The sequence below is a fragment of the Onychostruthus taczanowskii genome, unplaced genomic scaffold, assembly GCF_017590055.1.
Source record: "Onychostruthus taczanowskii isolate IOZ18803 unplaced genomic scaffold, ASM1759005v1 scaffold149, whole genome shotgun sequence".
Lineage (NCBI taxonomy): Eukaryota > Metazoa > Chordata > Aves > Passeriformes > Passeridae > Onychostruthus > Onychostruthus taczanowskii.
Window position 1 is genome coordinate 814269 of NW_024498674.1, and position 26532 is coordinate 840800.

The 26532-nt window shown below is 39.0% G+C and overlaps 1 protein-coding gene across 1 annotated transcript in view; it reads left to right on the top strand.

Annotated features, from left to right (window-relative positions):
* The first annotated feature begins 2920 nt into the window (after positions 1-2920).
* The window catches only part of MFSD14B (major facilitator superfamily domain containing 14B), a 31126-nt gene continuing 7514 nt past the window's right edge, over positions 2921-26532 (top strand). The window contains exons 1-8 of the mRNA XM_041398466.1: positions 2921-3174; positions 16454-16549; positions 19643-19705; positions 21582-21709; positions 22610-22724; positions 23684-23902; positions 24714-24827; positions 25386-25457. Coding sequence (XP_041254400.1) covers positions 2980-3174; positions 16454-16549; positions 19643-19705; positions 21582-21709; positions 22610-22724; positions 23684-23902; positions 24714-24827; positions 25386-25457 — 1002 coding nt within the window. The 5' untranslated portion in view covers positions 2921-2979. The remainder of the gene's footprint in view (positions 3175-16453; positions 16550-19642; positions 19706-21581; positions 21710-22609; positions 22725-23683; positions 23903-24713; positions 24828-25385; positions 25458-26532) is intronic.

A 26532-nucleotide genomic window follows, 5' to 3' on the forward strand; every position in this document is an offset into this window, starting at 1 on the left:
GGAGCTTCATGTCATTTTGTGGATCACTGGACACTTTGGGTGCCCCTGACACAGTCAGAGAAAACACAGCTGCCCAAGACAACATGGGCTTCTAAAACAACACAGTTGCCCTGCGAGAGCAGCTGAGCTGATTACGGCCCATTATGGCACATCAGCCATATGACCCCCAGGCCACATATGAACTGTCCCTGGTACTTGGGGAGGGGTGGTGGAAGAGGAAGGAGGGGAGGGGAAAGTAAAGGGAGAGGCAGGGGCATGGGGAGTATTGGTGGTTTGTACAAGGGAGGACAACTTAGCATAACAAGAGGCTCCATCCTGTCTCCATAGGATTGTTTCCTATCTCACTCATAGCCTATCTGCCACTCTCTGCCCTATCACATCAGAGGTTAGCCACTACACAATCAAAAGCTCAACTCTTCCATCTTCAAGCTGAGCTTCAACAAAGCTCCCTGGTTTCCACAAATGGGGAATGTTTTGAGTCATTATCCAGTGGCCCCAATTCAGTTCAGCCTCCCATAGAGAGGCAGTAGCAACCCTCAGAGCATATCCCTCCTGTGGGTGGTCCCAAGGACACAAAGGATGACCCAGATACATCCAAGAGTTGAGCATTGCCTCAGCAAGGGCAGGCCTGGCCCAGCTGTCCCACAGAGCAGCATCCAGCTCAGGCCAGCAGCACCACGCACACCAACACTGGCCATGCACCATATCTACCACTCCTTGGGAAGAGCCCTCAGTGCCACCCAGCCCCTTGGCATTAACGCCCTGCCAGGACAGCAGCAGCGCTCCCTGTTCAGGAGGGCACTTGGGACTGTGTGCAGGGTTTCTTGGCACCTGAGGTCCATGAGAGCAGCAGCGCCTGGCTGCCAGCAGTGTGCCAGAGCCTGGAGATGACTGCTCCGAGCACCAGCAGTGTCAGTGTGAGACAGCAGCACAGGGCGGCATGGCATGGATGGATCCCAAGGGCATCTTCCTTGGGATACTCTTGGCCATGATTTATTGAGATCAACTTATGATTCACCTTCAGACAGTTTTGTTAATCCAGGATCTAATTCTTCTGCATAGAAATATTTTGTTCAAACAGTGTTGCAGGTGGTTCACACTTCACAAAACCTCATTAAACTATGTTGAAAAAAAACCATTAAATCTGGTTCATATTTTTACCGTGAATATTTTGTCAATATTTTATGCTTTTTCTTCAATAAAACAGGCAATTTAACTCCATTAACTGTAAAAAATGGATTATAATGTAATAAAACTTGCAGGTACCTAAGCTGAGACAAAGTACAATTTTAAATTTCAGAGAATATTTTTTATTATCTCTTAGTAGGTGACTAGCTACTGGCAGATATAAGAATTATCTCAGAAAACTATCTATGCAGTTTCTAGAATCTTTTTAAAGTAGAAATACCTAGCTTAGAAGCCTGCAAACCCAATGACTAATTAGAATTATTTTCCCCAGGATGACCTATCTTCACTTACCAACACTTTCAGCTGACATTTCAACAGTCACTCAAGTTTATTGTATTTTTACAACTCTTCATAGTTTTGATTAAACTGAATAGCATTCTCTAATAAACTCTATATCTTTGTTATTAATGACCCCTTACAGATAGCTTAAAAATATTGCTAAGAATACTCTAAAAAACATAGAGCACAGAACTGGGAGGAACTGTGCTAGTGATGTCTCTTCACAAACTTAGGATTTATTCCTTTGCCTTGTTGCCACTTCTTTGGATAACCAGCTCCTAATAAGGATTATACTTGTGGCTCAGCATGTGAACAAAACTGTTCTAACTTTAAATTCTGTATGCAACAAGACATAAAGTAGTTAATGGGTTTGTCTAGCCCAAATCAATAGCTATTACAGCTGATCATTTGATAGTGGTTTGTATATAAAGTGGATTAAATACTTTACTGATATATGTAAATATTTTAATGGTGAAAATTTCAGAATACAGTGATGAATTAAGGTAATACATTTGACATGAACTCACGTGGTAGACAGGTTTCTTGCTGATACATTAAGCTTATAAATTCATACTTTTCTGACTGAGGAATCTGTTTGAATTTAAAAAGTTATCATCCCTTAGAAGCCTCAATACAAAAATCAAAACAAACCAACAACAAAAGCCAACACTGAAAACTGTACAGGGTAAAGTCCCTTGCCTTTCAAGTCAGTAGAAAAATGGTAAAATCTTGAAAATATTACCGTATTTCATGGTGACTATTTTTGAAGAAATGAAAAGTTTTGTAAGAGCTTCTTGGCTACTTAAAAAAAAAAAAAAGTGGAAAGCAAGCATGAAATTCTACATAGAGTTGGCTTGGGCTGGCAAGGAAATGTAAAGAAAATATATTGATTTACTAATCCCTATATAAAGAAAAATATTTTCATGCATCCATTTAGTTCACAGTAACTTGTTGCTGGCTGAAGGAGCCGGGGTGTTCAGCCTGGAGAAAAGGAGGCTCAGGGCTGACCTGATCACTCTCTGCAACCACCTGACAGGAGGGTGTAGCCAGGTGGGGGCCGGCCTCTTTCCCAGGCAGCTAGTGACAGGTCAAGACGACACAGGCTTAAGCTGTGCCGGGACAAGTTTATGTTGACATTAGGAAGAATTCTTCACAGAAACGGGTGACGGGACATTGGAATGGGCTGCCCAGGGAACTGGTGGAGTCACGGATCCTGAAGGGGTTTTTAAGGGAAGACTGGATGTGGCACTCATTGCCATGGTCTAGGTGACAGGGTGTGTGCTCGGTCGCAGGTTGGACTCGATGACCTCAGGAACGCCTTCCAGCCTCAGTGTCCCCGATTCCCGGAGGGAAGCCGGCTGCCGCGCGCGCCTCCGTTCAAACCCGCCTCAGGAGCGGGGGGCGGTTCAGCGCGAGGAGGGCGGGGCGGTCACGTGAGCCCGGCGGAGGCGGCCGCTGCAGCCGCCGCCGGCCCGGCCCGGCCGCTCCGGGAGGGGCCATGGTGGGAGCGACATGAGCCCCGAGCCCGAGCCCGAGCCCGAGCCCGAGCCGGAGCCCGAGCCGGAGCCACCCCGGGACCGGGAGGCAAAGGAGGAGAAGGAGCCGCCGTCGTCGTCGTCGTCGTCGTCGGGCGGCGGCGACGCCAGGTGGGGCGGCTGCATCATGCTGGGAAAGAGGGTCGGCCTGACGGCGGGCGGCTGTGGCGCGGTGAGTGCACGGTGGGAGCGGGGGCTCCGCCGGGGTGGCGGCGGCTGCTGCGTGCGGATTCTGCCGGCCCTGTGGGCGGCCGTGCGTTGCGGGCTGGGCCGGGCGTGAGGCCGGGTATCAGCGCCCGGCCCGGCCGTGCGAGGTAGCTCGCCCTCAGCTGCCCGCCGAGATGTTTTCTGGAGCATCCTGCCCCTGGATGCCTTATGGAAGTTGAGGTGCGGCGGGTTCTTCGGATCGGCCCTGCCATACCTTGCTCTGCCCGTCCCTGACAGGCCCGCTACATTCTTTACGAGTTTGTCCCCGGCGAAGTAACCTGAGTAACAGCACCTGTGAGCAGGTATGAATCCGGAAGAAAGGTAGAACTTAAGTTTTCCTTAGGAGCTCTTGGAGTTGCTCCGTGTTGAACCTAACCTACGGGGTTACCATATGCGGTTTTTATAAGTGGCTGTGCTTTCTTTTTCGTGTATTCACACTGAGATCTTGTGCAAAAAAAGGAGCTGGAAGGGAGTGAGTGATCCATGAAAGTTGTGTTTGTGAATGTGGTAGTCCTGACTAATTGCTTTCTGAAGAAAAAGGGTTAAGCCTTTCTTTCAGTACGTCAGTGTGCTCACAAGGTGCCTTAAAGCCAGATCAGAGATCACATCCCTTGAGCTTTCTGCAGTAGATGACAGGTGACTTGTTTCAGGCAGGATGGTACTGGCTGAGGCGATATAACTCATCCTGTCTTGTTGGAGTTGACCCAGAGGTCAAGATGGAGTAGAAAAACCCAGGGGAAGGCACAAAGTAATAAAACAGGTGATTCTGGCACTAACAGTTTTTGAAGGGGTACAAGTGCAAAACAGGGCAATGCCTTACCATGCCGAATCTCTTTCAGCAAATTGAAATCGCATACATTTTTTTTGTGTCTGAATTGCAAGCTGTTAATAACTTCTCTTGAGATATACTTATGTTCATGTGTACCTGAATAATTTAGTATTAGTTTGCTCACAAAGTTTGGTATGCTGAAAGCTTTGCATATGCCAAAAGTTATAAAACAGTGCTAGGTTTGTGTCAGGGAGTCAGCATCTCCTTTGTGTGTTACCTGTCCTCCCACAGATAAGCATCTGTGCTATCAGAGAGAAGATAGTGGGCTGTTTTATGTGAAAGTGAAGAGGTATTTTTAGCTGTTATATTTAGTACGTTAACAGTGTAGCATTAATGTGATATCATTACTAGAGCTGAAGAATATTAAAAAAAAAATCTTGAAACCATCTGTTTGATGCACATACATTCTTTCTACCTTACTTGTATTTGATGAAGATCTTAAGGTACTTTTAGTAGATGATTATTGCAGAGGAGATGTAGAAAAATGTTGTTCTGTGGAATTCATTAGTATAATAATTTCTTTTATGTAAGTTAATTCCAAAATGACTGCTTCACACTTCTTATAGTGTATGACTTCTGTATTTGAGTCTTTCAGTTGTCTTTTAGAAATGGTTATGCTCTTCAAAAATCAGGGTGGACTCTTCAAGAAGTGCAGCTGGTATCTGCTGTATGATAGAATTGCTGTTTGGGTTTGTGTGCAGTATCTCCCATTAAAGAGTCTAGAGTATATGGCATGCAGTAACCCAGTCTGAAGTCAGACTACACAAATATCTCTGAAAGACTTTTGAAAAGTTAGTGAAAGAGAAGGTTTCAGTTTTATCAGCTCCGAAGATGTGTGAAAGAAAGAGAGGATTGATCTCCTAACTATATAAAAGAAAAATAGTTGAAATTTTTGGTGTATGAACAGAGTCTAGGAAATGGAAGGTACAGGTAGGGAAATTTAAAAAGAAATCAAAGAACTGATTTCTTTCTCTAATTTTGTAAACTCAGATGGAAATTAAATCCATAACTGACAAAGGCACCAACCCATTTTTTTATTAGTGGATGGAATATCTGATAAAATTGGATCAAGTGTTAAAAAGTGCTTTTGAGTACTTAATATATGCTCATCTGTAAGTTTGAAAACTTAGCTTCAAAATGACATAAATTCTTAATTTTGTAAAATGATCTGAGGTTTGGTTTTCTGAGTGTATTTTTTGTCCCTTCCCTCTTAGTTGTGCCCTTGGAGGACTTTGGATCCTCTAAAGCATCTCATACAAGACAGACCTCATGGGTCTCTAGCCTTATCTCAGTAGTGCAGTTACATCACTTTAGGGTCTGCATCTGTTCCTGGCTGAACAGTCTGTTCTGTAATTGCAGTTCCTGCACATCCCTGTGATTCTCACATGGTTGTCATATTGCTACAGCTCTCTCTGCCTAGACTTTATTGAAAAAGCTTATTCACAGTAAAATATGAGGGGATGGATCATGGCTTTAGATGTGGTTGCAGTGATCTGTTTGATTTCAGTGGGCATTTGGAAGAGGAAGCTTGCTGCGTGGACTGCTGCTGAAGAAATAAATGCAGAAGTGAAATTTTTGTGAGCTGCTTCTTTGGTCTCTGAAAAATGTCTTACTGATCTGAAGAAAGAGTAAAATTAAAAATGAAAAATTAAGACAAAGTGGAAGAGTATGACCAAGTCTGTCAGGTTGTGCAAGGCTTTCTGCTTTTACCCCTCCAGCTTGGGTGTAAGAAGCTTCTGTTTTTTGATGTAGCTGTAACTAACTTCAGCTTGCTGAATGCGTTGGCTTCACTGAATTGAAGAGCTGAAATAAAAATGCTGAACAAATGACTTCTTATGAATTGAGTTACTACCTTGAAATTAATAACAGCAATATTATGTTTAACTAAATTCCAATGGAATTAAATAATTTTTGTTGGCTGTATTACCATGACTTCAGTGAGCCTCAGAAATTTAAGTAAATGATGCCATGGGACATTTTGTTAGTTCTTGTGCAATCTTGTTACATCTGAATTATGAATGCTAGTAGTAGTGTAAAGCTTAGCATGGCATTCAGAATATTTGTGCTATGCATTTCATTCTGGGCAGCTTGTTGTCGGTAAAATGTCACACTAAGGAAACTTTTCAGCAAAATAGTGTCACACTGTTTAAATGAAGTGCTGTTGTGGGAGAAGTCCTAAATAGAGTATGAAAAAAAGTCGCACATATGTACGTCTTTGAGAATTAATCAGACATTAATTTCACATTCTTGGACACTGCAAAATGCCTCAGCTTTTATGAAGCCTGAGACCTTTATATATTTTGGAAAGATAATATAAACATTCTGAACTGTACATCTTGGAATTTTTCCAGCCTTTATTATTTAAATTTAGTATTGGTTTACACAGTGAAGCACAACTGTATGTACCCAAAGAATTACATGTTCTTGCCTTTAGTGTTACCATTTTTCTTTTTTATACTCCATAGAAAATACAGCACAGTAAAACTAAGGCAGCATGATTTAATGTTATGAGACCTTACTGAAACAGGTCTGAATTCAGTAAGCTGGTTTCTTAAATTTCTTGCTTGTAGAACTTAAATTGTATTGCTGGTGGTAAAAACATAGTTAATTTGTTGGGTGTTAAGTCCTTTGTGGAGCACTGTTTTCTCCCACACAGCTTATTTTTACTGTTAAATCTGAATAATTAGAGATGAACAATATTACATTCTCAAGACTGCCAATGTAATTCTGAATCTTTCCATCCTGTTAGATTGACATTAAGTCTGAACTGTTACCAGGAATGTTTAGCTGTTCTATTTAAAAACAAATCACTCTGGTTTATATTTTTGCTGAGAGGGCACTTCTGCTGTTACAAGTCTACTGTTACTGATGGTTTGGGTTCTATCAGTGTGGATGATGTTGCATTCCAAGAGAAGCACTGTAGACTAAATCAGTAAAAACTTAAATTTTCAAGTTGTAGCTTATTGGAGTGTACCAAATGGAGGTTCCTTTAAGGCGAGGTGAAGAAAGGAGTGGGTGGGTCCCTATGGAGAGTTTTTAATCCAGAGTTTTATTTTGATGGTACAGTCTCTGAATCTTGCAATAACTCTCTACCAGAACTCTCTACCGGAACCACAACCGCGTGGTCTGCTTGCCCTTTTACCTGGGCAGAGTGGCAGGGGAGGGGACCCGGGGAACACCAACCAGGTACAGTGGGAGGGTGTCTCAGGTGAGAGGGACACCTGGGTGGGCCGATGGCCCCCCAGGGGGTGGAGAGCATCCTTTGAACCTGCCAATTGCTCGACGCTCTCCTTGGAATTTCTGGGTTGATAGACAGTGCCCAGCCAGGGTCAAGGGTGGGGAAAGGAAGGATGATTGACAACCCACCTGGGGAAGGAGATTTCAGGAAGAACCCAGGGGAAACTGAGGCAAATCATGACATCACACCACAACATCAGTTAGATAATTAGTTATGAAGAGCCAAACCTAGCCTGCTGGGCAAGTCATTTGAGTAACTATCTGCACTATGAAGAAGCATGCATATCAACTAAGCAGCCATGGCTTTTTAGAGGAATTTCTCAGTGTTGTACATATTTCTAAGTTTTATGAAGAAAATCTAAACAGATAATTTGGCTTCCAACTTGCTGTAGTGTAATATGCTGTATGAAGTATTTTAATTAAGCAATGAGGTACTGTCTGTAGTGGAGCTTTCAGAATGTGGCAGGATGTATGGCAGTTGTTTTCTTGGGTGGTCTTCCTACCTCAGCAGCTTCAGCCATGAAGACTGAACCAGAAATGGTTTTCATGCTTTACGTGCCTTAGAAGATTCCTGCTTCTAAACTTGTCCAGTCTAAACTAAAACAGGAATGTCTTCCCACCAGGAAATACAGTATGGCAAGACATTTTAGACCTCAAGAACAGATTGTGTAAAGTGCCACTTATTTTATTTTATTTTAGTATTAGGAGGTAGTGGCAAATTGTTTTAACACCCTTCATGTCATGTCACTCCCAGTTCAATGCTTTCGCAAATATTTTTATTGCAGTTTAGAGGAAGCTGCTTCAGCATTCCTCTGTATCTTTGTTAGTGTTCTTTTTCTTTCTGTGGGCCTCTTGTGATTCTGTAAAATAGATTATTCCACAATGAATATTGCTTAAAGCTTATGAATGAAACAGTCATGGGATAAGGGGAGGATCTTTATGCAGAGCTAATAAAAATGGTCAGAACATCAGAAGAAGAGGATTAGCTAGGCAGGCACATCACATGTTAATGCAGTAATATAGCGATAATTTTCTCCTAACAGGGTAAGTTCTTTTGAACATGTGTTAGTAAGTCGCTGCTGAATGCTAGACTCATTTCTTTCATTGAACTCTTTTTTTCCAGGATCACAATGTTGTAATCATCCTATATGTGGAATTAAAATTGTTTCTTCTTGTTTGCATTGCTTAAATTAATATACATTAATTTCAATCTGCCATTTAATTTGTTCTATGTGTTTCACAAAATTTTGTTGTTCTTTACCATTGCCCTATAACTCTTCCAAAGTGAATTACTTTTTGTCATCAATGAACTTCGTCACTTCACTTTCATCCTTCTTTACAGCTCACTTCTGAATGTGTTGAACAACACAGGCATTAAGAGCAGTAGGAGTCATTCGGTAATGTTGCTGTGCTGTATGAACAGATTGCAGTTGGTTTATTATTTTTTTTCAATTGTCCTGGGTTTTTTTTGTGTATGTTTTGGGGTTTTTTGTGGTTTAGGGTTTTTTTTGTTTGTTTGGTTTTTTTGCCCTATGTATGGGTGTGTGTGTTTGCGTGTTTTCAATTCCTGTGAAAAGTTTGCTTGCTTTTAGAGCCTTTAGTGAGCTTCTCTGAGTGTGTTTATTGAATTTTCAGAAGGCTTATTGATATGATCTGCCTTATCTATACATGTGCTTTTGAGAACTCCAGGAACTTTATAAGGTACAATTTCTCTTTGCAAAATCTTCACAGGCTTTTCCATTTTGAATGAGTTGTTCTGATACTCTAGACCTGTGCAGTATGATTTAGCCTAGCTTTCTGTTGAGAAAGTCTGTCATGATCTTCCCGTCCAGATACAGATCTGCTTAAGGTATTTGTTTTGCAACTGAAATACAAGTTCGGACAGTGTATAATCTGAATCAGTTACGATTTATGTTGCAGCTCACAAGGCATACCTAAAATGCTGTACTGGATTGGAAAGCACTTTCATTTGTGTTCTGTGTATTTTTGCACTGAATTTTTGAAAGTTCCAACAAGTAGAGCATTTGTGGTGAGTTGGAATTAAGGTAGATCCAAAATGCTTCTGTTTGAAAATTAAAGAAAATAGTCACTAGAAAGGGACAAACATGCAGTATCCCCAGAAAACTACCTGGGTAATATGTGTGGAAGAAAGAGACTCCATCATGAAGTGAGATGGATTGGTGGCATAATACTTGTGCAAGAATAAGCTAAAATGATTAAATAGTCTTGTAGTGAGACATACCAAGAGAAATTTGCATTGAAATGGTTGTATTTTGAGGAGTTTGTATTTTGGAGGAAACTAACAAAATAGTAATGAAGGTAAGTGTGTAAAGGGAATGAATTTTATAATTTGTCATGAACTTCAAGATTTGAATGATTGATACATGAAAGCATGTTTCTTGGAATGTTTTACTGGTTCTGTTAGTTCAGTTCTTTTTTTTCTTGAAAATATCAGAGTAGACATAGGGGACTGCAGCGCAGGTGGTAGTATAAAAATGACTATTTGAATCAGTTAATTTTTGTAGTGGAAAATGTTTCTGTAGGTATTTAGAAAAAATTAATTAAACTCATACTAATTAATTTGAATGTTGTTTTACATATTGTAGGACAGTGAGTGCTCTTTGCAAATGTATGTCTGTACAGCAAGCAGAACAAGCAACTAGCAGACTCTCCTGAGGGACCTTAATGCCTGGTGGGAAGGAATTTCCCAGAGGATGATGTAGGGGGACAAAAGCAAGTTCCCATGGTTGTCAATTCAGAAGTTCAGTTTGAGTTTGTTATCTGCCTGAAAGATAATAGGATTATGTGACTGGAAAGGCACTTTAGGGAGATACCTTCCTCTTCAGGACACGATCACTGTGAGGCCTGAGCAGGTTGCCCAGGGCTTTTCCAGGTGTATATTGAAACAAGCCCTTCATGTGCAGCTCTGCTGCTTCGCCCTTATGGGAGGGAAGAAAGTCTACTGTATTTATCCAGTTGAATCTTTCGCTTAATTCGCCTAGCAGGACTGTGTGGCCTTCATCAAAATAGAAAAAAATTTGAAAAGGTGCTCTGGAGGACTTCAGGATTTGAACAGTGAGAAGTGATTTCGTTCTCAAAAAAGCATATTTCTTCAGAGGAATAAACAGGCATTCTTGAAATTGATTTTAAGGTGCTTTTGCAGGCATTCAAACAATTTCAATTATTACATTATGGATTTGAATTAACAGATAAGTAGTTATCTAAAAACTGTATGAATAATAAATACTGCCTGTTCTTGGTTTGCTCTGCAGATCTGGGACTGGCTATAAGCTTGCATTTTGCTGCAGAGTATTTTGGGGTGAACTGCATTAGCTGTTCTTCAGAATGTCTTAGATAAAGTATTGTTACTAATACTAGAATGCATTTCCCTCCTCCTTTTCTATGAGCAATTATTACCAGCTGGATTTATAATTTTGACATTCTTTCATGGATTTTTTAATGTTCAACAGCTGTTTCACTTAGAAAAAAGATTGTACTGTCTCCCAGTAGTTATCCCAGTTTCCTTCAAATTAACTTTCAGATTTACTCTGACTCCAAGAAAGACAGAAGAAAAAAAACGGTTTTTTTTTTTTTTTTTTAGAATTGGGCCGTGAAAAGAGGCATTGAAGGACTAAAATGTAAAACTGGAGAAATAACAGATGTTTTGTTAGAATTTTTAGGACTTCAGATTTTACAATGATAGCCTAAAACTTAATATTGTTAAGCATTTGAAATTAAGAAATGTTTTGCTCATTAATGATTGTGCAAATGTAAAACCTTGACAAACAGCTGTGTTTGAAGGCTGTTACAGTGTTCATACGTAGTTTTGCAGCCCACATACAGTTCTGTCACATTAAGATGATCCATGTGAGTAGAAAAATAAGCCCTTAACAATTTTAAGACTTTCCTGAAGGCACTTACTTAAAGCACTTTCAATTTTGAGAGCAGTGAATGAGGCAAGCATCTTCTGTGTTGACCATATCTGCACTATTTCTGAAATCCTTTAAAAATATTTTTAATAGTAAGGAATTTAGTAGGTCGTTCCAATATTGTTTATTCAAGAAGCCTAAAGGTCCTTGTGTTTCAAGGTGTATAACCATTTTTTGCATACTCAAAATTCTTTGTGTAAATTGCATGGAGTTATGTTGTAGAGTGTTTTCTCAGTGCAGAAATGAAACTTGCCCAATAGTTCTGATACAGCTTTATGCAAAAGGAAAGTGTGAAGTGTTTTTAGAAAACTCTTTGATTTTGAACTGAGTAAAGAGTTTTCGTTGATTTCTTTTAATATGTGGACCAGGCTGTGTACGTGATCAGTCATAAACTATTTTGCTTTCTTAAAAAATAAGTTGATGCTTGATCAAAAATCAGAAGCTTCTGTGATAGAGATTTTAGGAGCTATGGTAAAGATGAACATTCAGAAATAACTGTCTTCATCAGTCCATTTGATAATGTCAATAAACTTTCATTGTTTCATGATCTTAGTTTTCCAATGCAGTCCTTAGCACAAGATTTTTAATTAATCTACAGATTTAGGACATTGTAAAGAAAACTGAAAGAAAATAATCAACTACTTTCAATGTGGATCATATATTGGTAGTGCTGGTATTGTAGCCATGATATTATGAAAATCCTTTGCTGGGATTTTTCCTCTCCTGAGAAGCTGAGGAGCCTCAGGAGAGAAATGTAAACAATTACTATCTGCTGCTGTGGAATGCAACAGGTGCATCTGTGATTGGTCCATGTGGATTGTTTTCCATTGATGACCAATCACAGCCACCTGTGCCAAGGCTGTGAGGAGTCACAGGATTTTTGTTGTTCTGTTCTTGTTGTAGCCTTCTGCTCTCTGTTCTTTTAGTATAGTCTTAATGTAGCATTTTAATATAACCTTTAACATAATAAATAAGCCTTCTGAAATGGAGTGAAGCCTCGTGTCTCAACACGTGGAGAGTCCTCAATTTCAGGTTCCGTTTACTGCGTCAGAGGAGAAAGTAATTAAGCTCTGGCACAGATGGGGACACGAGGACGGAATTGTCATAATAATATGGAAGGAACTGTGTGATGCGTTTTTCAGATGGGCAAAACTTCATAGCTTCTTTACAAATGTAGTGTACTCCTTTGATTTAGATCTTTGGGATTTCATGAAATCTGTTTCTGTGTGGACAGAGGACCAGGGTGTTAAACCCTCCGTAATGTGTACGGGGTCCCAACTTCTCTTCCGTGCTTTGAAGAAGAGGGAAGCTGCGGGGCTCGGTGGTGCGGTCGCGCCCCTCTGCCCGCTTCGCCGCGGCATTCTCCGCTCCCCCCACTCCGGGAGGGCACGGACCCGATCCAGCCTCGGCCAGCCCCGTGGAAGGCACCGGACCCCGCGGCTCCGCCGGCTTTGATGGCTGCGGCCGCGCTGCAGTGTCCAGACCCCGGAGGAGACTCGGCTGCTGCGCCCAGCCTGGCGGGGGATGCGTCCCCGCCGCCCGCGCCTGTCCCGCTGCCTCCAGCCAACACAACGGCAGTGCAAGAGCACGCCGAGAACGGTGCTGAGCCCGCGGGACCGTCTCAAGAACTGGCACCCGTGCCGCCCGCACCACCCACCCCAGCTGTCCCGACGGCTACTGGAGCTCCATCCCGCGCATCAGACCCTGCGAACAGCCTGTCCTTCCATGGAGGGGGCATGGCTCGCCAGCTGACTGCGGCTGCAGTTCGGCTGCCTGTGTTCAAACTCATTGTGGTTCATGGGTCATTTCGTGTATGCTCGGGGGTTTCTCCCCGGGATTTGGAGTGCCTGCCGTCCCCCGAGCGCCCCAGCGGTGGTATATTTGGCATAGAATGCTTGTCTTATTTTTAGCAGGTACATGTTCCTTTCAAGATCTGAATTTTAGTTTTCCAGGTCATGGCTTGAATCCAGTAGGCTGTGGTGTTTTCTGTTTTTTTTTAGTAGGTCAGTGCAGCTAACTGTAAGCTGTGTGATACTGCCAGAAGTCATTTGCAGACTGTTTTAGTCTCCATGCTTGTCATTGAGTGTGTGTGTACATTATCTAAACCAATGTAAGTCTCAGATCAAATTTGTGAGTAATAAAAACACTGTTAAAAAACTCCCAAACACTCCAAAACTTAATTTTCTATGGCATTAGAAATGTTTGCTAAATGCAGATATTTATGATGCAGCAGGGAAGTAAAGTAGAGGTGGGGGAATATCTGGGGAGTCCCTTACCTACTCTACTGTTAAATTTGCTTTTTTCAGAGGAAACTGCTGTGGAAGGAGTCTTCAGACTTCAGTGTAATGAGTGTTAAGTGCTAGTCTCATTGACAGACATCTTGGCAAAAAAAAAAGTTCATAAAATTGTTATCCTATTACCTTATATAGAAGTACTACAGACTTCTTATATGAGGAGGATTTTTTTTTACCCTCCCAGCCTTTGGAATCTTGGCTATTTAGAAATTAAAAATTGAATGTTAATAATTCTTCAAAGTTATTAGCCTTCCAGAGATAATCTTTGACTTATGATGCTGTTTCCCAGGAGAAGGAAAACTGTTTTCTTCAAGTCGTCATGCTTGGAAGCAAACTGCAATGTGGAAAATAAATTGAATCTTACTAACTAGAATACACTGCTGCTGCAGCTCTTGATAAACTGATGGATCTAAAAATTCTTACAGATCTGTACATTTACTGTTTAAACAATAGGAATTTCTTCATGGTTTTTACTAGAGACAGGTTAAATGAATCTTGTAATGCAAGCATTTTCAAAACCTGTGATTTCTGCCAGTTAGGGCAAAAGTTCTTGAGCGGGAGAGAAACACCAAAGGTGTCCGTACTCTACCTTCATTGTAGCTTGTCTTGACTTTTTTTTGTGTTCAGTGGGAGATTCTGAGTTTCATGCTCGCCCTGGTGTCCACTTGCTGAAATGAGTCAGGTTGATATTCATCACTGGGTAATGTCCCTTTAATTGAATTCTGCGTTATGAAATTTCACTCTTCTGTTGGAGTGAAATGGCCTTGGATTGGCTGGAAACACTGAAAAACAGTCTTCTCCAGAACAGTTGCTAGGAGAAAGGCAAAGAGTAATTTTGGAACACATAAACTATGTAAAACAGTTACTATGCCAAGGGGTAGTCAGAAATTAAAATATCACAAAATGCTTTTGATTGGAAGGAACCTCAAAGATCATCTAATTCCAACCCCTCCACTAGTGGAGAAGATTCCATCCACTAGAGAAGTTGCTCAGGGCCCTATCCAGCTAGCCTTAACACTTACAAGTATGAAATATCCACAACTTGATGCAGTGCCTCACTGTTGAGTGAAGAATTTCTTCTTCATACCTAATCTAAATCTCTCCTTTTTTGTTTAAAACCATCCCCCTTCTCCTATCTCATTCTCCCCAAGCAAAAAGTCACTGTTTCTCTTTTTAAAAGTCAGTCTTTTTCAAAAGACCCCTTCAAGCAGTGAGAGGCCACAGAGGTCTCCCTGGAGCCTTCTCTTCTCTTATTGGAGGCTGAGCAACCCCAGCACTCCCAGCATATCTTCATAGGAGGGATACTCCAGCCTTCTGATAACTTTGTGGCCTCCTCTGGCCCCACTCTAATAGATCCATGTCCTTCCTGTATTGATGGCTCCAGAGCTGGACACAGTGTTACAGGTGGGGTCTCATGAGGGCAGAGTAGAGGGTCAAAAATCCTCTCCCTTCACTTGCTGGCTACTCCTATTTTAATGTGGCCCAGGATGTGATTGGCCTTCTAGGCTGTGATTGCACATTGCTGGCTTATGTCCACCTTTTCATCCACAAGAACCCCCAAATCCTCCTCAATGCTGCTAATTTTTCTCCCAGTCTGTGTTCCTGTCTGGGATTGCCCTGACCCAGGTGCAGCACCTTGCACTCAGACCTGTTATGCTTCATGAGATTCTTGTGGGCCCAGTTCTCAAGTTCGTCCCACTCTCTGTGGATGGCAGCTTGTTGTTCCGTTGTGTCAGCTGTACTGCACTGCTGTGTGTCATCTGCAGTCTTGCTGAAGCTGCACTCTATCTCACTGTCTGTGTCATGAGTGAAGATATTGAAGACCACTGGTCTTCACCGGTCCCAGAATAGAGCCCTGAGGGATACCACTCATCACCAGCCTCCACCTGAACACAGAGCCACAACTCTCTGGCGGCATCCATCCAGCCAGTTCCTTATCCACCAAATAGCTCACACTTCAAATCCATGTGTCTCCTGTTTGGAGGTAAGGGTGTCAGATGGAGCTGTGTTGAAGGCTTTACAGAAGTCTAGCTAAATAACATCTGTCAGTCTCCTCTTGTCAACAATTGCTGTTGCTGCAGTGAAACCCAGTAGATTGTTCAGCACCTCTGCTTAAATTTCTTTCAGGAAGAAAGCAAGCAAGCAAGAGTTCTGGTTAAATACGCCTTTCCCAAGGGTTCTGTCCATTTAATCTAAGTAAAAAGATTTCATTAATCTCATCTGGGATCAAATCCTTTGATCCTGAATGGCAGCAGTTTCACAGAATCATGAGTACTTTGATCTTGAATGCCAGCAGTTTCACAGAATCATGAGTACTTTGATAGTTTGCTAATTCTTTCTGGAATTACTTGTTGACCAGTAGAATAGTTCCTCAGTCTGCAGTCTGTATTTGCAGACACAAGCATAGAATCAGTTGGTCAGCAATCAATAGAAAACAGTTGTACAGATGACATAAGCAGCTCCTTATTTTCTCATACTTAGGCATTTTCAAATATAAAAATTGTTGCTCTTCTGATTATGTACATTATCATGGTTTTATTGAAGCAGTGCTGTGATCTTAATGAAGTGGATGTGTCTTGTCACTTGTGGTGGAAGCAGGGAGAGGTGTACCTTTGTCATCTTGTTGTGGAAGGGTTGTGAATAATGCTTGAGTGGGAGAAAGCCTAAAGGCATGTTGGAGGTGAGAACAGTACAGGACAATTGTCAGGAATAAGGCCAATAAGTCTTTTCAATCAGCAGGTGTTCAAGGGAACAAACTTGAAGTTCCTAGAGATCTTTAATTGTTTTGTAATACAAAACAATTTCTCCTCCCTTGTTTGGCTTATTGTTGTTCCCAAGGGCTTGGTTAGTAGGTCATGCTGAAAAGTGGTTATGCTCAAAACATGTTTGTAAGAGATATTTGCATATGTAATGAACTGGATGTGTACAACCACTGCATTTGTTTTTCTTTCTCAGCAACAAGGTGTTGGTCGGCCAAGTGTATACCATGCAGTGGTGGTCATATTTCTGGAATTCTTTGCCTGGGGGCTGTTGACAACTCCAATGCTAACAGTAAGTATCATTCATCAGCTGTTGGCTTGGCATTGACAAATGTTAATTTGCTAATTTCTAGGGATTGGGGGTTTAATTTTCTTTATATTAATGCATATCTCATTACCTCAATTCCAGAAGTCTAAGCAGCTGAGATCTGGACTGCTGGAAGACTAGAAGATAAAGAAAAATAAATAAATTCTGCTATACTACTCTTTAACTGTTGTTTGCCTTTTAGACTAACACCAGATTAGTCTATTGATTAAAGTATCTCTGGAAATTCTGGCTTTTTCAAAACTTCATAGTTCATTAATCTTCCCATTGTAACAATTGAATAAACTATGCAACCTTCATTAACTATGTATACTTCCATGAGCTGACTGTTTTGTCGGCATGTAACTTCAAGTAAAGCGCAAAGGCATTCATGTAAGAAATGGATTTCATAAGTATTTATTATGTTCTGGTTATTTTACAGGTTAACAGATAATTGGAGTGTTTGGTAATAGGATATGAAGCATTTCATTTGAAGGCATGGATCTCATTCATTTTAGTGGGTCCTGCCTGTGAGCAATCACAGGTCTATTAGTCCAAGTTTTCATTGCCTAATGCTTGAGACCACTTTGAATACATGGCAAGCAAAGTTTTGTGTGATTGAAAGAGTTAATTTTTTTCCTTCTCCAAACTCCAAGTAAGATAATGTACATAACTCTTGGAATGAGTTTGCCTAACTTTTCTAAAGACAATTGCTGAGCTTCTTAACATAACTTAGTAATATGAAGTAAAAAGAAGTTCATATATACAATTAAAACATTTCCATAAAGCAGTTGTCTCACAAAGTGTCTGTCCTCTCGTCCTGTTTTGCTGGTGTCAAAATATAGGGAAGCTTACTGAGTGGTCTGTCTTATATTTTCTTTTTATTTGCTTTTTTTTCATTAACCAAAGTGCTCAATTTCAACTTGCCCAGGTTTGTCACTTCTCATTTAAAAGGATAAATGTGCAAATCATAAGTCTTACAGATCTGCAAACCCCCACCAATTTTAATAAAACTGTGTATTAGGTGGGTTCTTCAATAGTTGCCCAGTAGCATACTCCCATTAGAATAGGTCCATAGCTGAGGGTGATTGTCTTTATTTGTAATCAGCTTTGTAAACACTGGCTGCTGTGTGGTTTATATAATTTCAAGACTGGTTTGATACTTTGCACCTGTCTTGTAGGGTATCTGTGGTAGCTTACATTGGTCTGCTTATGAGGCAGTAGTACTAGATGTCATGTAGAGATATCTTATGAGCAAAGTTCAGCCTTTGAACTGCCAGCTGCCTACTTGTGCTCAAGCAGGTTTGTCAGGTAGGAAGGGCAGAAATGGAAATATCTGGCCTGTTGATCGAAGCTCATGGTTACTCAGTTTTTTGTGGGTCATTGTCCACTTTCAGTCTAATCAAAATGTTGCATACTATGAAAATAAACAGTTTGATGGCTGAGATTATTTAAAGTTAATTTTTTTAAATTGCTTTTTCACTTATTTTGACATCTGTTAGCAAAGCTGTACTGTTTGTTACATGACACTATACTTGGAGAAGAAAAGATTTAAAATGTTTATAAAGCGCACAAAGGATATTGTAGTCAAAGACTGCCCAGAGCTTGTGGAGATTTTTATTTATGGACTTGTAACCAGTGTTAGTAAGTTACCATAAGCAATATTAATTACTTAGTGACATGTTCTCTCTTCAGTGAATGTATATATATTTTAAATATGTATCTGTTGGTAGAACTTAAGTAAAGCATTTCCCTCTACCAGTTTGTCCACTTGCATTTCTCTTGTGTAAGAAGTAAAAAATTAATATAAAAAAACTTGAACTTGTTGCCTCTCAGGAAAAAAATACTAGAAAGGAGATCACAGGTAATTAGATTTGACTCTGAGTTTCCTATTTTTGTTTGTTTTGTTCTGTTTTTTTTTTAATTTAGAAGACATCTACTTTTAGATCTGTAATTTGAATTCTGATTTTTTTTCCCTCAGCTCATAAGATCACTGTTCTAACAGGTGAAAAATTGTTTTAAATACCTGATCAAAGGACGATAACAGGAGAGAAAAGTGATGTAAATAAGGAGAATTATCTGACCAGTAATTAGTAGGAGAGCCACCACTTTGATTAAACCTATGATTTGAGAATCTAAGTTTTCCTATCAAATTGATGCTGATACTTTTCAGTGACAATTTCTCAGTGTACACATAAGTAATTTTTGTAATTGGTGACACTTATCTATAAATATCGGGAGTAAATGAATGTGAGTTTTCTTTGAACATGAATTTTTGCACATATGGGTTTTAAACATGAAGTTCAAAACAATAAGTTTTGAACAAAACAATGTGTTTTGAACATCAAAAACAATAAGTTTTTTTAGTCAACATGGTAGCACCTGTGAGGCCCCTTAACTCTCTCGCATATTTATGGTAAATCTGTTTAGCATAGATTAACATTCTTGCCCTTGAATTAGGACTGCTGGTAAAGCACCTTACATGAATTCGTAGCTGTATTTAAACACTCAGAACTCCTGTTGGTATTTATAATCATCTACTTACTAATTGGAATTGTTTCTATCTGTATGGCTATGTAATAGCTGCTGTGTATTCAGTTGTGAATATAGCACTGTTTTTTCTTTGTCAGTGTAAAGTAGCAGAATCTCATTTTCACTCTTAACTATTGACAGTGTGTGAGTCAACCTTTTTAAGGAAGTAGCTACATAAAAATTTTGTAATTTGTAATGCCTGGAGATGATTTTTACTTACATTGATCCTCTTTTTGAGCAGTGTCCCAAACCAACTATCTCCGCATTACAGTCTTTTCCAGCATAGGAATTTATGCCAATAAATAGATATTAGATCTTGTTTACATTTTCTTGTGATGGCAGAAAAGAGGTAGAAGATACTTTTATTCTGGTTGTTCCAGGGTTTTTAGTTTTGTATTTTTTTGTTTGTTTGTTTTTATTTTGGAATATGATCCTTTTTTTGTAACAAGTTCTCATAGAGCTATCCTGTTTTACAAATCAAATTTAAACTTGGAACCAGCTCTCTCCTGTCTCATTTTTAAAATAATGTTTTTTTTCCCCCCCCATCAGGTCTTACATGAAACATTTCCCTATCACACATTTTTAATGAATGGTCTTATTCAAGGAGTTAAGGTAAGATGTTTTTTAAACCTCTGACCTAAAAATTCTGTGTGTTCTCATATTTTGACTTATCTCAACTACATTTTCCATAAGAACTTACAAAACACTGAGAAAGTAGTTAATTCTTAAACCATTGTTTTACTGTATTGGTTGTTTCTTGGGCTGAATTCAAGTCTTACTGCAGAAGTGGCAGCATCTTGAGACAAGTGGAATGTTTCTCAGAAATTTAAATTCCTCTCATTTGAATGGGTTCCACTTGTAGCTATTTGTAATTTTGATAAGGATCTGTCTGAGAATAAAGCTAGGTTTTTGTTGTCTGCTTCCTGACATTAAATGATTTATATCAGAGGGAAATTAATGCAATCATGATTATACCATTGAGATGGAAAATGAAGCATTTCGTCAATGTGATTTTGTCTTAAAATGTGGCATAAGAGCTAGTTTTCATCAGGTTTGTTTTATTTTCTGGTCCTGCTTTTTAATCAGCTCTTGAATATTCTGTGATATTGAAGATGTTCAGGGGAATTTATAGCTTACTTAGACCACTGCATTCACACAGTGGTTATGGTGGGTTGTGGCCACAAAAAAGCTTGCAAGAGTTTTATAACATACCTAATGTAAAGTCTTTTCTTTGATAACTCTTGTGCTGAGAGGATGAAAAGCCCTTACTGAAACTTATGACTAAGATAATTTGTAGCGCTCAGAAATTATTTTTCTTTGTCACCTAACAAATCTAAAGCATTGCTTTTAGCTGTAAGAATGTAACGCCTTTAGGATCGGCTTGCTGTCTTGCTGTCTTTCATGGTGAATTGGCAGAACACAGTGCACTTGGGATGTTTGTCTCAGACTGAAAGAGGAAGTTATCTTCTCATTGTTCTCATAGAAAAAGAAAGTTCATGTTCTTCTTCCTGTTCTAAGTTTTTCTCTCACACTGCAATGTAACTGTGTATTAAAAGCAGTAAATAGAGGGCTCCCCATAGATTTTGTACAGAGCATGTCTGTAGAAAAGTGCAGTAGTGTAATGAATATTTGAATTGCTCTAACAGGTCTAATAAACTGGGGATCAAAGACTAAGGGAGAGCTTGTACTTACGTGTCTTTTTTCTTTAAAATATTGTTTGTGAAACATTGGAAGTGTTTTTGACAGCAAAACATGTTAGCTCGTGGCACTGAAATCTGATTTTAGGGAACAGAAACACTTAATTTCAACTGAGTAAGACATCTAACTTTCTGAGAATCTGGTAGTCTGGCTTTACAGCTTTTGTTCTCAATCTGCTTACTGAAAATGTTGAAAATCAGGTGTGTTTGTAAGGATTTGGTAGAACAGTTATTAGTACAGCAAGTCTATATGCATGTGTTAAACTTGTGACTACATTTGAACAACAGAGGTAAGGTAAAGCATGAATATGTAGTATAAAGCAGTAAGTGTTTAATTTAATTTAAGCTGTTAATTTGTTTCTGAGAGCAGTTATGTTACCCAAAGCTCTCTCCTAAGACAGTCCAAATTAGAGAGCAACTTGAGTTTGAAATCTAGTGCTGAGTCTCTTGATAGAGGCTAAGATAATGTGTTTTGTGGAGCTAGACTGTATTTTGAAGATTTTAAAGATTTTGCAGTCTGTGTTACTTTTATGTTGAATCAAATGGAACTTGAAAAAATGTATGCTCTTTTTTTTAAAACTAAATTCACTCAGGTTTAATAGATTTGAAACATAAAACATCAGAATCACAGAAAACTAGATTGTAGAACAAATAGTGTGAATTTTCAGTTATCTACAACTTAGTGTATAGTTTCAAATCAATTTTCAATTTTATTCTTTCCTTATACTGTAGTTAAAGTGAGCCTTGGAAATGTAGATGCAGACATACTAATTGTTTTTCTTCTGTCACAGGGTTTTTTGTCATTTCTCAGTGCTCCACTAATAGGTGCTCTCTCAGATGCTTGGGGAAGAAAATATTTTCTTCTTCTTACAGTTTTCTTCACCTGTGTCCCAATTCCATTAATGCGAATAAGCCCATGGTAAGTGGTACAAATGGCAGTAGCAATCTTGTCAGGAGAGCAGATATTCAGAGGAGATGTTTGGGGAAATGGGAGAGGGACAATAAGACAAGAAGAAAGCAGCTTTCCTTTCAAGACATGATTGCATTATTCTGGAGCTTTTCTGTTCAAGATGTATTCAAACTCTGTATCATAAAAGTAGAAATAATGGAATGTGAACTATATTCATACAAGTAAAGCAGTTCTTGTAAGGATTTAACAATGCTGTCTAACTCAATTTTAAGATCAGCTTTTAATTTTTTCCCTTAATGACTGACAGTAATAAAAATGTTTTTAAAGCTAAATGAACCTTATGATTTATTTGCTAAAGAAAAGTGTAATGGTTCAAGTGAGATCTTTTAACTATTTGGTTAGGAATTTGAAACCAAGTCAGTACTGCTCAGTTAAGACTTCACTTGCATTTGCATTAATTATGAAAATTGGAAGAATTGCAAAATAATTTTGTATACACTCTGAATGCATTCAGAGTTCAGGTTCGACAGCATTATATGTATGATAGTTTATTCCTTAGCTGGCTGATGAAATAACTTCTAAGATAGTTAATTTTTCATGACTTCAACTCAAGAGTATAAAAATCTGCGGGTACCATGTCCTCAAAGGACCACTTCTTCTTTGAGGTTGATGTATAGTAAACAGAAGAATATAAAAGAATTTAAATTCTGTTTTTCAGTATTTAAGTGAGACTGTGCAGTCATTCATTCATCTCCAGTAAAGTTCTGTGTTAGTTTTCCTAGCTTAAAGGAAGCTAGGAGGAAGCTTTCCTAGCTTCCTCCTAGCTTAAACACAAACTTGCTTATTAGTAAGATAAAAAGCAAGCGATCTTAGTTCAAATTTTCTAATTGTTGCTTTTTAAATTATTAGGTGGTACTTCACTATGATTTCAGTATCTGGAATCTTTTCTGTTACCTTTTCTGTAATATTTGCCTATGTAGCTGATGTAACACAGGAACATGAAAGAACTACAGCCTATGGAGTGGTAAGATATGCTCAATTTGGGGAAAAAGGTCAGATTATGACATTCATATTGAACTTGTGTTTTGATGTACAGATTGTTTCCTGATTGATGTAAAGAGTTTGATAAAGGAATATACCATGGCTCAAGACACTGTATTAGAGGTCAGGCAATGAACAGAGTGCTGTGTGCTTATGGGAGCAGAATTAATATTTGACAACTTGCATAGAGGGCATGTGTAAGAAAGAATATCTTTACGTTTTGCAAACAGAACATTAAATGTTAAAGACAATGCAAATAATATAATCTAGCAATAGTTTTCCATCACCTCTAAGTTGCACATCTAGTTCATATGACTTCTTTTTGGTATAGAATGGCCTTTTTTAATGTCAGAATGGTAAGTAAGGATGAAAATGCATAAAACAGAATTTTTAATAACTTAGACACGATCTTTCTTAATGATCAAAAGATGAGGAAAATAATTTAGTTAGTACAAACTAGTCCATTCATTGGTAATATTATTCCTGCTTAGTTTGCTTTCCTAATATCTATATTACTTTAAGTTTTGGAGGTCTATTGTTAGATGTCCTTAGTTTTTAAACTGCTTTTAGGCAGGCATTTAAATGTACTGACGACTTTTTCAGTCAAATCACTTCAAATTCATAATTAGAAAACAAAATAAAGATTTTAGTCTATTTGAAAGTAAGAGCCATTTTCCTTTGAGCCAAACCTGATCTTGGAGTGCAGATCCTGTCTAGTGTGGTGTGCTGTTGAGACGGCTGTAGAAACTGTATTTGGGACCCATAGTTACTGTTGTAAATGGTATGTGGTTTATTTACTTTTTTGTTTGGTTTGGGTTTTTTACTTGAATGGGTTTTTTAAATCACACTTCTAGGGAGGGGTGGTGATGGTGAGCAAGTTACTTCCTTTTTCTGTAATGGGAGAATAACCACTTTGATGGGTTTGTAAACTGTTGTGCATAGGTATCTGCCACCTTTGCAGCAAGTTTGGTAACTAGTCCTGCCATTGGAGCATACCTGTCTGCCAGCTATGGGGATAGTCTGGTTGTGCTGGTGGCCACGTTGGTGGCTGTTGTGGACATCTGCTTCATCCTGCTAGCTGTACCAGAATCTCTGCCGGAAAAAATAAGACCTGCTTCGTGGGGATCTTCTATATCGTGGGAACAGGCAGATCCTTTTGCAGTAAGATGCACTTCAATATGTAGTTATTAAATATTTGGTGATTAATAAGTAGAAATTATCAGTTGCAGTTTGTTAAGCTTGAGAAGTCTTTAGCCTTACTGGTAGCTTGACTATTGGGTATACAGTAGTCTCCATTCTCTGCTGTTGCACACAAAAATGCTGAATTCTTATGCCTCAAAAGCCAATATTTTAAGATTTTACATACTCACTTTATGACTTTACTTTTGGCAGTATCTCTCTGCTCTCTTGATTTCCACTTTTGGTTATATGTGACTTCTTTCTAATAGTGAATGGCTCTATAAAGCCTGATCTTTTTATAGGCATATATAGGAAGGGCTAAAACATACCATGCAGTCTTTGTAGTAACTTGTTCACTCACTCACACTTACTCAGTTATTTTATCTTTTTGTTACACCTTGGTATCTTAAGAAAGGAAGAAGTGATTTTTCTTCACAAGATCTGTCCTGTTGGGAATTGGTTGTGAATATTGAGAGATGATTGGCATGCTTGAAAGACTGCAGTTACAGAATTTGTTTTCCACAATTGTGTAATACTGTTTTTGAGGAGTAGTTTTGACTTGGTTCTGAACAGTAGCTTCAAAACCTTGATAGAAACTTTGCTGAAGAGTTGGGTTCCCCAAACTGCGTATAAAGAGCTTGTTTGTCACTTAAGGTTCAGCTTAACAGTATCCATGTGTAATTGTTTTGATGTGTATGAGTGCACAGAAAAAGGGAATCTACATTCTTTCTTTATGCGTTCATTAGACTTTATACAAATGTTTCAATACCTGCCTTGTTCTTTTGTTTTACAGTCTCTGAAGAAGGTTAGAAAAGATCCTACTGTTCTCCCCATCTGCATTACAGTGTTTCTCTCATATCTGCCTGAGGCTGGCCAGTATTCTAGTTTCTTTCTGTACTTGAGACAGGTAAATGTTGGTCTCTTCACATCTTACTAAGGATGTTTAAGTATTCCCTATGACCTCCTTCTTGTTACAGACTTTTGCTTAGAAACCTGCTTTCTGACAATGTAAAACTTTAAAATTAAAGGCAGGGTGCTTTGCTAAGCCAAGAACTGAGTAATACTTGACTCCTGATGCATAAACCTTGCAATATCTTAAGCACATGTTTACCTTAAGCAGGCCTTTGTTCTCATTCAGTACAGTAGTTTCTGAGTCTGTCTTGAAGTGGGATCTTGCCTGTCAAAGATCTGTTTTGTTTGGGGAGGGAGAGAGAACTTCAGTTTCCTGATCCATGTCTTCTGTCTCCTTTTTTTAAGGCAGGTTTTTTTTTCCCTTTATACTTTTCTTGGCAAAGAGTCAAGTTAGGGATTATTCTTGAAAGTGGACACTTTCTGAATGGATCCTGTATAAATCTATATAGACTATAAACAAGGATGAGTGTTTTCATTGAGAAGATATTCACTGCTAGTAATTGTCCTGTATTGTGTTTGGCATTTGTTTAATGTAATTTCTTCTTCTCTGCAGATTATAGGCTTTGGATCTGCTAGCATTGCAGCATTTATAGCTGTGGTGGGCATTCTGTCCATAATAGCTCAGGTAAGCTTTGTTTTGTAGTGCTTCATTTAAGCTTATCTAAATACTTTCTACTTGCTCTAATGTGTCAGTGTATCTTGCATTCATTAAATGTTTTATTCATGATCCAGTCCATGTAAATTTCTTACTTTGTATAAGCTTTCCGTAGTAATACTGGATCTGGACATCAGAAAAACAAAATTTGCTAAACTTGATCCGTAAATTCATTGGAACTCTCACTTAAAATCATTAAGATGGTACTGGAAGTTCGTTACTAAATGCAAGGCATTCTGAAAGGGAAATGCCTTATTTTAAATAAAAGTCATGCTACTTGCACCTGTTCATTTGGCTTGTGCTATCAAACTTGCATACAGGCAGTCTTTCGTGGGTTACTTAGGCTCAGCTTGGAGGCTGAGGAGCTGTGAGGCCTTGGTATCTTCTTTTCATATTTCTTAATTGGCAACAGTGAGCTGATTTTTCAACAAATCCTTTGTCTTTTGTAAATCTGAGTTTTTATGATGTGATCTTTGATATCTTTATGGGTACAGTTTGTCTTCCTGTTCTGATTGACAAGAGGAGGAATGGCATGTAGAGTATATTGTATCCATGCTGCCATTCTTAGCAGAATGAAGGTCTTACTGTTTTGATGTAAACAAGACAGTTTTACTGGTGTCAGTTGTGGCCTTCATTAGCAATTCAAGAAATTATTTTAATCTTTGTGCTATGGTTTGTTTTGAGGCTATTGTGCCTCAAACATCTGCCAGTCATACTTTATGCAGACCAGTATTTTTGCTAGAAATCTGTAAGGTGGCTTTCTTACTGGTTTATAATTTTCAGTGTTAAAATGAGGGAAATCTTTTGATATTTGAGCTCTTTGAAGAGTACAGCTTACTGAAGTAATCTAGGCTTATTGACATAATCTTTGCTTCATAAATACTGATTTGTGTTGGCATGCTGGATAGGAAAGAACTGAACACATGAAGGTGGAATTACTGTATTTTTTTCTATGTAGCATTCAAAGTAGAAATGAGAAACAAGAAAGCTAGTGTGAACAGTTGTCCGTGGCTGTTCCAGCACTGCCCTTCCCAGCCAGACAGGG